This window comes from Corvus kubaryi, unplaced genomic scaffold (genome assembly GCF_017639235.1).
Source record: "Corvus kubaryi isolate FWS band 111438036 unplaced genomic scaffold, C.kubaryi_AGA036_p1.0 37397, whole genome shotgun sequence".
In the NCBI taxonomy this organism is placed as follows: domain Eukaryota; kingdom Metazoa; phylum Chordata; class Aves; order Passeriformes; family Corvidae; genus Corvus; species Corvus kubaryi.
In genome coordinates, this window is record NW_024581136.1 from 10,620,175 (window position 1) to 10,634,434 (window position 14,260).

Genomic DNA, 14,260 nt, shown 5'->3' on the forward strand with positions numbered 1-14,260 from the left:
AAACAGGTGACTCAGAGAGCTGCCTGGCCATTCTCACCTTGTTTCTGGTTGAAAGCACCCCTGAACTTCAGGGGAGGGGGTCCAGCTGTGGTCCAGCCGGGCAGCAGCGTGCGGGGCTGTGGTGGCAGAGTCCAAGTGCAGGAGCCTGCAGTATGTGCCCTGGTGGGAGCCATGGTGGGAGCAGGCACCGTGGGGGCCCTGTGGGCAAAGAGAGCAGGCTGGTGAGTGGCCACCCTTGGCAAAGGAGCAAGTCAGCTAATGATTGTTTCCAGGGATGGTTTGGGTAACAAGAACGGCAATTCTAGTAGGTATTTCCTGAAGCTGAGCAGGGCAGGGCAGGGGGAATTAATATGAGCTCAGTTTAGCTTCTACTCCTCCTTTATTTGTAATGAGATTAGCAGCAGAGATGGCAGCGCACCATCTCCCGCTGCCGCGATGGGGTGAGCTGATAAGCAGCTCCTGCCCGGCCTTGCGTGCAAGCCCAGCAGCTGAGCCACGAGGGGAAAAACACCACAAAAAACCACCCTGCCATCACACATGGCTTTTTTGCAATGGTCCTAAGCTCGGGGGTAAAATATTGCATCAGACTGGCTGGGCTGATCCTGGCAGTGCCAGGGGTGTTGCTGATATCCCAGCGCAGCCCAGGGTCACATCATCTCCTTGCAGTGCTTCTGCACCTAATGTCAGCTGAAAGCATCAGGTTAAAGGCTTTTCCCCGCTTTACTGGTGAGACATGAGGCCACCACTTGCCACCAATGTGCCTTGGGCAGCCCCAGTGCAAGAAATGAGAGTGGTTGATCTGACTGCATTGAAGCAGAAGCGGTGAAGAAGCGTGACTGCCCTGCAGAGCATCTCCCAGCTGCTCACAATGCTGTAACTGGACTGTAGCAAAGGTGAAGAAGCTGTCTTAAGATTTCCCCCCCACAGAGAGGAGAACATGGATCCCCCGACAAACTTTGAAAAAATCTTCATTGCACCCATGACAAGGTCTGTTCATGGCAAACCCAGAGCCACCTCTGAGAGTACATAGCCCTAAGTAGGGGAATTTTGTCTGTGAAACCACTGAAATCCCCCCCACCTGTATTTTAAAGTCTCGTATTAGTTACAGCAACCAAACATGCATGGGCCAAGTGTACCCATCCAGGGCAGAAGCTCCAGCTGTGGGGCACCTTGGTACCTGGTTTATCCTTGCAGGGGTCCCTGCAACCATTGGGCACACCTGAGGTGATGGCCAAGCCTGAGGTCCCCTTCAGCATGTTGTCACTGGCTGCATTGTCCCAAGCCAGGATGCCCATGAAAGCCATCTGTGGTGACATGCATTTCTCACCAAGTCCTTTTCATTGAGCCAAATCAACGTGTGCCATAGCTCAGGGGTGACTAAGCTGCTACAGGGGAAGTTGCCCACTCATGGGGTGATTGTGGGGGGCTGCTCCCACCACCACACGGGGAAAAACAACCTACCTGCATCTTAAAACCAGTTTGTGGCTCCCAGGCACCTGGGAGTTGTTTTTTCATCTTTCATTTTGACACCTCATGTGAGAGGCTGGGAGCTGGCATTCTCTGCTCCTGTGGTGCCAGCTCCGAGATAGTTTTATTTGATTTGCCAACCAAAATGGGTGGAAGGGTGGAGACCGTATTTTCCCCTTCATTTTTGTTTTCAAAAAACCCTTCTGGCCCTGGGTGAGGCAGAGTAGTTTCATGTCTATCTACTCTGTGACAGTTACCTGCCTACAGCATCAGGGCACAGCCTGGCTCCTCCAAGCAGAACTGGGTGTGGGTGGATGGGCTCCCTGTCTAGGCGGGGAAAGCCTTCGGCCACCTCCCACGGCATTTTTTTCCCCCCACTAAGCACACTGGAAAAAGCTGTTGTGTGAGCCCCTCCTTCCTTCCTCTGGCCAGAGGGTCAAAGGAAAAATAGAGTCTTTTATATGAGCAGCTCGTGGCACTGGGAGAGGATGGGGCAGGCTGTGAACTCCCCATCAGCAGTGGGGTGATCGCCGCACTCATTTTGCACAGCTGCAGGGCAGGGGTTTGTCACTAAAGGTCCCCAGGGAAAACCCTGAGCCGCGTGTGGTTGACACCCTGAGGTGCTCTGAGCAAACACTTTGAGAATACCCATCCCCACACCGAAATGTGTCCCCGACTCTTAGGGATGAAGTGCACACGGACTTTCTCTGGAGCATGGCTGCACCCTGTGCTTCCCCAGGTGACTCACACAGCCTTCACAGCATCTCTGCAAGCAGAGCAGCCCGGGAGGGTTTTTCCATCCTGCTCGTGGCTATGAAGAGACGGATGTTCACGTGCATCTTCCAAAAGTTCAGCCACCAGCAAATGATGTGCTGTGCTCCTCTGCGCCCAGCAACCTGCCAGGTCCACGCTGCCAGCCGCAAGCCCACCGTGCTGCCACCAGGCTTCCCGGGCAACTTGGGCTTGCCCACCCTTCTGGAGCCTCCTGAGAGGCCGCGGGGAAAGTAAACGTGCTTGCACCGAAGCCAGGCGCTGCAGGGAGTGAGAAACCCTGGCTGCTGAGCACACACCCTGCCCTGCTCAGCTGGCACCGTGCACGTCCCTCCCTGTTCGCCGCCGTGCTACCCCTGCAGCCACGACCCGCACCCTGCTAATGAGTCTTTAGCAGTTCCCCTTGAGGTGGAAGATGCCACATCCTTTTCAGACTAATTACACTGAAACAAAAGGGGAGATACACCATACCAGGAATGCTACCAAGCCCGTGAGTCCCCCACCCAGCGGGATGAGGTGGGAGCTCTGGATGGCACGGATACAGCAGCCAGCCTCCCACTCTTGCTCAACAGCTGGCGCCACCAGACGAAAGATAACAAACATCTCTCCTGCTCTTGTGATGGGCCTAGCAGCAAATGAAAATTTCCAGGTCAGAAGCTGCTGCTGGGTAGCCCATGCTCCAGGCTATGGGGAAAAGCTGCAATCCCAAATTGCTCCCACTGTGAGCACTGCATAGTCCTGGGAGACCCAAGTGCTGCACACCCCAGGCACTGCCCTGGGTTCTCCCCTGCTGCCTTCAAACTGCATCTCACTTCCAGCACTTCCACCCTTCCCAAGAAATCACATGGCTGCAGCGAATTCCTTCTAAACGCCTGCAACTTCTGGGGAAAACCCAACAGGACTTTTTGCTTTGTCCTCCTTCAGTAGCTCTGCAAGCCATTAGTCACCGTGCATTAGTCTGAGGGCAGCTCTGCCTTGCAGACACACTTGCTATAAACAGGGATTAATGCACCAAAGGGATCATCCTGTTCTAACCTAGGAGGGGGAAAAGGGCAGAGTGCTGCCTGGAACACAGGCCAGCTCTGGGAGCATCACCTTGACCTTTTCCCTCCCTGCCGTGCCTGGCCACCCCAGTCAGCATTGCTCTGCTCTCACTCGCAGTGGGGGATGCTCACAGCCAGCTAAAGCAGCATTCATGGGAAGCAAATCAGGCTTAGAAAATTTTCCTGTATTAGTACAGATAGTTGTCTTGGGCATCCTTTTCTGCAGCCTCACTGGGTTTGATTTGCCTGTCCCAACTAGCTGAGAACCTTGTCAAAGCTATTCCAGATGCCCTGGCCTAACCAGGCATGCAAGGGTTAACCTGTGTGCTCCTTGGACCCAGCATCACCTCACTTCAAGTGCAGATGTGAGACCCAAGAGCTACAGTTTCTTCCCATCTAGATTCTCTTGCTGGGCTTCACGTCCTGTGAAACACCTTGGCATCTCTTTTCTGCTTCCTGGCCATGGGGGCACTAATACAAAAACAACAGCAAACAAATAAACAAACAAAAATCCAATTTCTGTCAGCTCTCTGGTTCCTGGGTCCTGTTCAGACAGCAGCTGGTCACTGCCTGTGTAGGATCCAGGGTGCCTTCACCTCCTCACCTGCCCATCTTTCTGTGGCTGCTGGCAACCCATGTCCAATTTCCTCACCTCCGAGGCAAGGCTGAAGTCATCTGAGACAGCTGCTGCCCATGGCCTGACTGTAACGTACTTGGCTTGATGGTTACTCGCTAATATTTTACCCTTGGGTGAAATGATAAGGTTCTGGGCCAGGTGGAACACGTTCAGCCATCTCTTCTTGAGGGCAAGCTGAGTCACTGCTGTTAGAGTTGTGCAAAATCAAGTTTGTGTGTGGTTTTGGTGCATGCGTTTTTACTGTGAGCCCTTAACCTCCAATGCACAGCACAATCCTGCCTGCTGATAGCTCCTAAACACTGACTTCCTCCTGTTCAATCACTAATTAAGCAGCAGGAAAGCCAAAATATAAACGGTAATAGAAGCAACTGTATTGCTACCCAGTCACTTAAAGGTGGAATAAAACTTTTCTCTAAGGAGGGCAAGTCACCCTCAGTGGCAGCCAGGAACCACCACAGGCTGCTCCTCCAGCTAAGGGAAGCCCTGCTCAGGATTTTCAAAGGATGTTGTGGGTTTGAGGCTCAGGCCAGAGGGATAGGACTGGCTCCCACATGCCAGTGCTCAGGGCTGGGTAGCCTTGAGAGGCCAAATACTGCCCTGAGGGGAGGGCACTGGGCACTGCTCCTGGGCCAGGCTTCTTACACACAGGCATTGCAGCATCTTCTAGGCACAGCAGGTGGAGATGATCCATTACCTCCTGTTTCTGTGGAAAACATCTCCAAGAAATACTCTTGTTCCCCTTCAGGCCAGCAACTCTCCACAGGCTCAGCAAGGGCTGCTTGACCATGTCCTTGGAAAAAGAAATCAATGCCTTTATCTTGCATTTTGCCACAGTGCGTGGATAATTTGATGCAATTGTGTAGCCACCCACGCCTTTAATTAATCAAAGAGTTTTTCACGCAGCACTGTGCAATATTTTATTTCCTAACATCCCTGCTATGGTGTACTTGGGTCTGTTGCAACGTTTCTTACCCAATTCCAGCACTGAGAGCTATGCAGCCAAGAAGAAGATGGATCACATGTGTAGAAATGTTCAGCGTTGTCTCCAGAGGTGACTGCCAAGGAATCAGAAGCTGAATTAATCAGAGGCTCACAAAGAGATTTGGGAAAACAAAAAAAACCAAAAACAAACAAAAAAAAAACCCAAACCAACCAAACAACAAAAAAAGAACCAGCCAACAAATGTAAACAACTTCAGGAAGAAAACAGGAAGAATTCAGCAGATTTCCTGGGGTTCCACTTAGGAAGCTCAGGAAAAACTGGAGGACATCAGAGGTTCTCTTAAAAAACTGGGAAACACCTTGCTAGAGTTCACTGTTCTAGGACAGAGCTGAAAATCCCTTCCAAGGGGCCACCCCAACATCCTCCCCTTCCGACCTGCTCCTGCCCAGCTTCATGTTGGTGCTGCTGATGGGGAGAGGGAAGTGCAGGTAAAGCCTGGAGATGGTTGGGCTCAATGCTGAACACCTGAACAGAAGTGCCTGAAAAATGCCTGTCCACACCTGAGAGCTGAGCACCTAGCCCACACCTTTGGGTGCAAATGAGTGTTTTGGATTCCCTGCAGAACATGAGACCCCAGCCAGGAAAACTCTGCTGGGCCTGGAGACCGAGGCAGGGGTGAGCAGCGGGGGTGACTTGCTGCCGAGGAGAGAGGTGGCCCCACACCAAGCACTGCCCGTGACTGCCAGCACAGCACCGTTCTCCACCTGCCAGCCAAGGTGGGTGCCCTCCTCTCCAGCTCCCCAGCTTCCCCTTGGGAGCTGCACAGCGTCTCCATGGCACAGCCCCGAGCTGCAGCGGGTGCCTGCCCAGCGCTGGGGGGTTTCTCACATTTGGCCTCCCCGGAGCAGGATCCACGTGTGCCAGGGTGAGCTTTGAAAGATGAACCATCAAACTGAGCCGCAGCAGCTCTCAGCCCCCGGGCCAGCAGCCCCCGGGCAGCAGCGCCCCGGAGCCGCACAGGTGCTCGGGGGGTGCCGGCAGCCGCAGGCTCTGGCGGGGTGCCGGGGTCCCCACCCAGACTGGCTGGGCTGGCTGCCATGGGAGCTGTGCCGGCCGCCGCTGCTCCTGCAGCCAGGTGCTGCTGTGGGAGTTCCTGGCTGCGGCGTGTGCGCTCTGCAAAATACCCGCTGCTATTTTCTCAGCTGGAAGAAGCGATGTGTATCGCTCTGGCAGGGAAGACTTCTGCAGCCAGGGCTCTGGGTGTGTGCGTGAAGGGAAGGTGGAGCACCCCTCCTGGCCCTCGGGCAGGGCACGCACGATGCTCGGAGCCCGGGGCGCTGGTGCTGGGAGCCCGGAGCGCTGGGACACACTGGCTTTGGCTGTGGGGTGTTGCAGCACGGGGTACTCATGCAGAGCTGCTGCCTCCAATGTGCCTCCTGGAGTGGGCAGGCTCTGGCTCTGAAAGCATCTCTGGGCAGAGGTTCGCCAGCGAAAGGCACGGCCTCGGGCTTCTCGCACCCAAGAGCTGCCTGGGGTGAGAGTAGACATCTCTCCTGGTTTGGCAGCTGATGGGTTTTGGTCTTCATCTTCTGAATTTCTCATTTGTGCTGGTGTGGGTTGGAATGGGCACAACACTGGGGATCCCCTGTGTACACGGCAAAGGGCAGCACGGCAGCAGCTTTCCCAAAAGGCAGCTGCAGGAACACCAACAAGTCACTCACTTGCTTATTCCACCCATGCAAAATAAACAAACAGGAGCTGCTGCTGCTGCCCTTGCACGTGGGGTGCAGGGGGTGAGAAGAGGCGGCTTTCTGAACTCGTGCCCACGCTGTGAGCACTGGAGGTGGCCGGGGGGGGGACGCGCAGCTCCCCGGGGCTGGAGCGGAGCCCCGCACCCCGAGCCGCGGCTGCGGTGCCGAGCGGGACCGCCAGGGGGCAGTGGCTGCCCGGCAGCGCTCGGGGCTCTGCCTTCCTTTGGGATGCCGGCTCCGCGAATCCCGGCCGCGCGCGCGGGGCGATGGGCGCGGGAGAGAGAGGCCTGCCTCCTGTGCAGCCCGATCTCCCCTCGCCTCAATTGTTGGGTTTTCTTTCTTTTTTTTTCTTTTTTTTTTAATGCAAGTTTGGATCTTCTCTCTTCTCTTCTCTTCTTTTTTTTTTAGACTGCTCCAAGACACTCATTTTGAGACTGCTGACAGTTAAACAGAAGAGGAAAAGCACCATCTCTTCCCCAGACCTGCTGATTTGTTTCATTTTCCCCCTTTTTCTCTTCAGCCCCTGCACCAGTTTCTTTGCTGCACATGGCTGTGCCATGACAGTGTCTCTCTCAGTGCAGCCACAAGCTTTAGGAACTCAGCAAAGCTGATTGTACAGTCAGAGCCACCCTGCTAAATATTAACAAACAAGCTTAGTCTTCCCTTGGCCTTGATGCAGGCAATAATGAGACCACATCTTCCAGGGCATGATTCAGAGTGGGAGTCTAATATGCTCTGAACGGCTCCCCAAGGACTTTCTTGCCACTGATTGTGCAGGGAGCCTAATCTCCTACCCTAGGCCGTTGGGAGAGACAATGTAAGCATCTCCCTTGCATGCTGTAATGGTTGGTATCAGCCCAGCTGCTGGTGAGTAATTGCTGAGCGTGCCAGCAGGCACACACCTCCTGTTGGAGCATGTATCCCCATCATCCAGGGAAGTGGCACAGCCAGAAAGCCACTGGCTGCTGTGCCCACATTACCACAAAGGCAAAGGGCAGTGCCCTGCAACAGCAGCGAGAAAATCAGCTGAATGGTGTATGGCAACCCCCTCCAAGCAATCTGAGAGCACTCAAATTGCAATCCGGTTGTCCAGCAGGGTGACACATGGCACTGCTGTGACTGCAGTCACCAAGGCAGAAGCACACTGGGCACCATCAATGTCCTCAGGTGTAGCAGGGACCCTTCAGGCCTTGGCTTCAATGCTACAGGCACACAGTCACTGTATACCACCCCCCAGTGATGCCCCTCGGCGCTCATCCATGCCCTGGACCTGTAGCTGCAGGCCCCTTGTCCTGCCCCAAATCCTGCATCTCCTGCTCCTTAATCCCACAAAGTTTTTCCTTCACTCACCTGTGGCCCCAGGCACTTGGCTCATTTCATGAAGGCAGAGCTGATGTTCCCAAGAATAAAACATAAAACACTAGGAGTGTTTGCAAGGAAGTCAAAACATTTTAACAAAACCAGTTAATTCCCCCAACACCCCAAAAAAAGGGCTTTGACCAGTTTGAGCCAAGGAAGCCCACAGCCACACTCACCCAGCAGCAGGCACAGCTGTGATGGGCAGCCCTGCAACATCCACAAGCACACAAATGGGGTGCAGAGGGGTTCTGACTCCTCAGGGAATTAAAGGCACCTACTAACAGCAGTGCATACGAATCTAAAACCATCTGGTTTCACAGCACTGATGTTAAGACCTTGTGGGAAGGAATCCATACAGTTAGAGAGGCTGGGCATATATCAGTTGATGGGGCCCAGATCAGGATAGCAAAGCTGTAGCAAAGGACAACTACCATACACTTCTGAATAAAATTTTGGCTCCTTCATCTTAGGGAAGCAAGCTGGGAGAAAGCCACAGCCAGTCCTTGCCAACAGAGCATAAAGATAATCTTCCTTCCTGTTTATTTGACCTTCATGGCCAGGGTATCCAAATACCAGCAATAAGGCTCCAAAGCTCCAGCCTCCAGATTTTGCTGTGTGCTCAGGAAGACAATTCTGCCATGGGTCACAGAGAGGCAAAACAACTCAGGACCCAGAAACCACGGGCTGTGGCCTGGCAGGCAGACAGAGCTGTTTGCCAAACCTCCCTGGCACAGGCTCAGCACAGGCACAGCCCACAGGGGACCAGGCAGGGCAGCCCTGCAGGGCCTGCCATGGCTCCTCACTAACCCCCACACAGCAGATGACAACACTGACACGTTCTATAGCTCAGTAAATCAGAAGGGCAAACAGCCCAAGCTCTGACTCGGTGCTAGGGCTGGGCTGCCCACATGGTTTTCCCACGGAGAAACAACTTGGGAAGAGGCAGAGTGGGAGGCCAGGTCCTGCAATCCTTCCCCCATGGCACAGGCAGTGGCTTTGCTGTCAGGAAGGGGTTTTGCTGAGGCACAAGGGACAGGAAGAACGTGATGAGCAAGACACCCTCCACAGCCCCCACACGGACTTGTGCCAAGTTTTGTTATGTCCGGATAAGTTTCATTCCAGGGGACTGCTAGCTTCAGCACACTTAGGACTAACAGCAGAGAAGGGCATGCACGTCCTCAGAGGTCCACCCAGGCTTGCAAAACACAGCTGGAAGCTTGTAATCGATCCCTGCCCTGAAAACTTCGTCCCTGCATACGAAGCATCCCAATATCCAAAGACAAAATTCCAGTGGGTATGGGTGGAGAGCAAAAGGGAGAGCACCAGCTTGGGATTCCTCAACACTGATACCCTTGCTGTAACCTAAGCAGTGTAGAGGTTCCCCTCTTCAGCAGTGGATCACAGCAGTCAGAAATTGCAACCATATCTCAAGCCTACCTGTTTAATGGAAACTGAAATCTTATCTGATCCAGTTTGCTCATCTAGAGGCAGAGCCCATCAGCTGAAACCGCAAGTTCTCACAGCTGTTCTAGTAGCACTTCTCTCTTTCGAGAACAGCATTACTGGTTTTTAACACCACATTCAGGCAATCCCCAACTGCCAAAGGGCAACCAGGGTACTGATACCTCTGGATATTGGTATCTGGAGTCAACTGCTTCTCTCATCGCTTGACAAAAAGGAAAAGCAACAGCAATCAGAACCAAAGAAACCAGCTCCCAAGGGAAGTTAGGGCAGCCTCTTCTTCTAAGACCTTTGTGGGGTTTTCTTTTGACTCTCCCCATTCCTAAGCATCCTCCCCCCCCCCCCCAACCATAACCCATAAAAACTGCAAGACACAGCCATGGGTCCCCTGACAGAAACCACTGATGAAGCTGGGCTGTTAATAGGTGGTCCACGGACAGAATGAAGTCCCCATCTGATGGAGGCCACTCCCATCATCTTCAGGACAGCCACCCCACTGGCTCTGAGCTGTTCTTACCTCAAATCCTTGGAAGAAGAATTGAGACGCAAAGGAGAAGGAAAGGGCTTTGCTAGGGGAGAGGATGCACAGGGTGATGCACAAAGTCTTTGGTGCGAGGCTATTTCCCAAGTGTGGGTGTCAAAGGGCAGCACTGACCCTGCCTGCTCCAAGCACACACTCCCTCCGTCCAGCAGGACATGGAACGTGAGGCACTACCTGGTGCCCTGCTCAGAAATAAAATAAGGAAATCTGATGAAAGGGCAAAAAAGAACTATGCTAAAGGCTGAACACTTCACAGTTCAGCAAGAGGCTCATGAAACTGACCTGTAGCATCTGCCAGAAAGGCAGCAGATGGATGTGTGACAGTACCCTGGAACACACCCTCATGACACAAATCCTGTGGGGACAGAAAACTGCACCCATGGGCAAAGGTGACACAGCCCAGCCCCAGCTGCTCAGACGACACTGCAGCACTCCTGCTCACTTCCAAGGTGGCGCACAAGGAGTAAAAGAAGTTATTTGGGAATTCAGTGTCATTTTCAGTTTTGGCTTTTATTTTCACTCACTTCAACAACAAGGTGTTCCAAAACACACCGAGGTCTTGGTGCAGGCAACACTGTCATTGCTACAAGCATTGGTAGATTCTCAGCTCGATTAAGCCATAACACTTTGATGCATCAAAACAAAACAAAATCACAGCTCTACAGGGGAGGGTAAAAGCTACAGCAGTTCAAACTCTCATGACGATTCCAGTTAAACAGAAGTGTGCTCCATAGTGGCATACAGTAGAAAAAAGGTTTTCACAGCATATATTTTAATCATTAGTGATGCAGCAGAAAAGCTCCATCTTGCTGCTGAGTTGAAAAGCAGATACTGAAGTGCTTGCACCCAGACTCTGGGCACAGCATTAACTGCATTAACCTTTATAGTCAGAAGCTTCTTAGTTCCTAAAAATGACGGTGTCTTTTGCATCAATGTATGTACAGTACTGAAGCAGCTCAGAAGGACTACACAATGGAGATGCAAAACCTTGGAGGTGAGAAGGGAACAGCCTAATTCACCTCCAGGGATTTGTAAAGTATCTGCACTAACACTTTCCCCGCACTAACATTGCCCTGCTGAATTAATCATTGCATCAAGTCAAGAGCAGGAGGACTTGCTTCTTTTGTACCATATAGAAAAAAAATAAAGAGATATAGTAAGTTCTCACACTGAGCACGTTAAATACTTTGAAATCTAGGACACTGCTCTTTGAAGTGTTACAAAATAAAATGATAAAACAGGCTTTCAATACCTGCCCCCTCCCCACTCAACTGCAAAGTAACACAGTAATCTCAGTATGAAAAATACAAATATATTCATCCAGTGACTAGTTGTTTGTTACACGATTTGTAACTGTAAGCATCCTGCATAAAAATAATAATTAAAAAACAGAAAAACAAACAACAACATTTTATTGTGGTTCTGTCAGACCCAGTAGCCCAAGAAGAAATAAAAATTGTCATGTTATGCTGTAGGAAAACAAAAAATTACACATACAAAAAAATATTTATATACAGACTTTACAGTGTAACCATCTGGCATTACCGTTTATAGCTAACCAAAACAGGCTTGCACAGCTACCAAAAGGCAGTCTTTGAATGCAACACAGACCTGGCACAACAGACAGATGGAGGATGCTAACCATATTGGACTTAAATGAAATACGTGGCACAGAGCAGGGCCCACAAAACAGCCACTGCATTGAAACGAGAATATTCAGCCATAGCAAGGTAGGATAACAAGTTATTTAAGCTGCTTTTTTAATCTTTCCCCAGAGAAAAAAAAAAAAAAAAAAAAAAAAAGCCAGGCTTACTGTTAAAAAGAGCAAGCCAACTTGAAAGCAGCTGGGCTGAGCCTTGCTCCTCAGCTTAGGTTTGTTTTGTATACCTTAGAGTCTTACTACCTTGGCCAATAAAAATGTGAAAACACACATTGTTCAGTTATTTGTCCACAGGACCACTGGCAGTCAGAGGAAATGCCTCAGAGCACAACTGTGGTAGAACCAGTAAAGGAAAAAACAGAGAAAAATCAATTTCTCATGTAAACATGGCTTATTGCAGTAACAACACTCATAGTACCAGGAACTGGTCCTTGTTTTAAGGCAGTCAACAGTTATTTTTGAAGTCTCCACTTCTAGTTGCTTGTCACTTAACCTATAGCAACAAACACAACAGGTTCCAACCTATTACAGATACATCTAAAGACAGGTCTACTTTACTTGGGAGGAAACCAATCTAGCCTGGTCTAAACAAAAGATTGTCTGAGTTTAGGATAGCTGAAGCCCTACAAACCAGTGTGCAGCTCTTGCTCCTCCATTTAACTGGAGGCTAGGTGGGCAAATCCTTATGCTAAACTAGCCAGGCTGCATGTGTGGCAAAGCCTAATTCTATAGCTTAAATGTCAGTAGTATTACAGCATGGTTAAAGGTTGGGTGGGGGCAGAGTTCAAGAGTGACCAGTAGCTTTATTTACACTTCTGAGCCTGAAAGGAGCAAACCAGGACATACATATGGATGTATATCCAAAACAAGAAGAGACAGCAGGCTTGGTTTTTCCAGAGAAGGCGAGGGAGAAGGAAAAAGTAGGATGCAGGTGCTGTAAGTGCTGGCCTGCCCCGCAAAGTGCATGTGCTGTCTCCGCTGGAGAATATTACACATGAACAGAGCACTCAGCTCCACGGGAAGAGGCTGTTTAAGTGCAGCGTTCAGCAGATCAATTCCCATTTATTTTTCAGATAAACTGTCAGTTCAGGGTTGGGTTGCTTTGGGTTTTTTGCATTTGGTTTTGTCGTTGGGGTAGGTTTGGTTGCTTGGGGTTTGGTTTTTTTTTTTTTGGGTTATTTTTGGCTTTTTAGAATTTTATTTTAACCTTCCTGCTTTTCAAAGTGGGATCACTGGGTGAGAGAAACAAGTGTGCAGGTCAGGGCACCCACAAGGTGTGAAGATTCAAAAGTCAAGAAAAGAAGCCCTCTCCCCAAAGGAAAACACAAAACAAGTTGGCCTTCTCAAGAAGGTCAATGGTTTTCAAGGAAATACCACCCGCCTTCCCCCTTCGCTCAGCTCTTCTCTCGCAAGAGCTGGGGTGGAGGCTGCAGTCCAGGAGTACGACCTAGACAGCACCCAGGGCATGACCTAGCAGGAGTGAGCAAGAAGGTTCCCTCCGCCCTTCGTCCGGGGGTGCAGTACCAAGCAGAAGGAAGACAAATGAAGGGCTGAGCAGTTCGTGGCCGAGGCAGGGTGGAGCGGGGCCTGAGGGTCTCACTCCCCTTCCTCTTTGATGCGTTGCTGTTTGTTGCGCCGGGCATCCATGTCGAAGTTGAAGTCATTCCACTCGTCGCGGGGGGGGAAGGAGATGGTTTGCCGCAGCGTGAAGCGCACGGCGTCGATGACCCGCTCCCCGCGCGTCTCGCTCGAGCCCACGCTCACCGTGGAGGCGCCGCTGGGGGTGCGCAGCAGGTGGGGAGGGGAGGAGAAGTCATGGAGCTGCCGGTGGTCCAGGATGCCCTTCCAGATGGCATGGCGGAACTGCTCTGGGATCTTGAGGCTCACCAGATCCTGCAAGGCAAGGTGCAGGGCTTAGCAGGGCAATCCCAGGGCAAGCTGGACACAGGAGTGAACACAGTCTCTGGGCCACCAAGAACCACCACAGCTGCTAAAATCCAGGTGGCCACACACTGCAGAAGACAAGCCACTAATTCTGCAACAGGTGTGTATGGCCATGAGGCAGCAATGGCCCGTTTTGAAGGCACAAAGTCTATTTTTAAGTTGCACAAAACACTCATTCATGCATAAGATGTGTGACCAAAAGCTAGAAGCCTAACTAGACTGCAAGGCCTCCAAGGCAACCTCAGGGAGATCTGCTGGCTGCCAGTGGTGGGGGATGCTGGGCTGCTGAAGGTCAATGGCTTTGAAAATGTCCATGTTTAATTCTAAGCCTGCAAAATGATTATAGAATCCAAGCCTGAGCTCCAGTATTCAAAGCTCTGGGTGTGACTCTGTAGGAACTGTCTTAATTACCTGAACATAACCAAATTTAATAACAGACATAACCTTAGAAAACTTGTGCTTTGAGGCCCCATCATTTCTGGTGCAAAACCTGAGGGTTGCATTATCTAAACTCTGGGATACATGGTATCAGCTTCTGAAAAAATTAGCAACCAACTTTGGTTAATTTGGGCCAGCTTTTCTAATTAGAGCAGCAGCAAAAGGAAGGCAGCCCACTCTAGGGAGCAAAAGCACCACAGTCTCCCAAAGCCTTGAGGAAAAAAAATGAGACAGCCAGCTCAGAAG

General features: G+C 51.2%; 1 protein-coding gene and 1 long non-coding RNA gene across 9 annotated transcripts in view; both read right to left on the reverse strand.

The window, feature by feature from the left end:
- Positions 1-110: 110 nt before the first annotated feature.
- On the reverse strand, positions 111-8,013 carry LOC121671057. The gene is made up of 3 exons (XR_006018369.1): positions 7,962-8,013; positions 4,891-4,973; positions 111-198 (listed from the first exon to the last, which is right to left on the reverse strand). It is a non-coding gene; the product is annotated as an uncharacterized LOC121671057 (long non-coding RNA).
- A 2,450-nt stretch (positions 8,014-10,463) lies between these two features.
- The window catches only part of TP63 (tumor protein p63), an 83,558-nt gene continuing 79,761 nt past the window's right edge, over positions 10,464-14,260 (reverse strand). For 5 of the 8 annotated variants that reach the window (XM_042042188.1, XM_042042187.1, XM_042042192.1 and 2 more), the window contains one exon: positions 10,464-13,525. In XM_042042188.1, coding sequence (XP_041898122.1) covers positions 13,229-13,525 — 297 coding nt within the window. In that variant the 3' untranslated portion in view covers positions 10,464-13,228. The remainder of the gene's footprint in view (positions 13,526-14,260) is intronic. The other 3 variants (XM_042042195.1, XM_042042194.1, XM_042042191.1) reach the window with 2 other exon arrangements.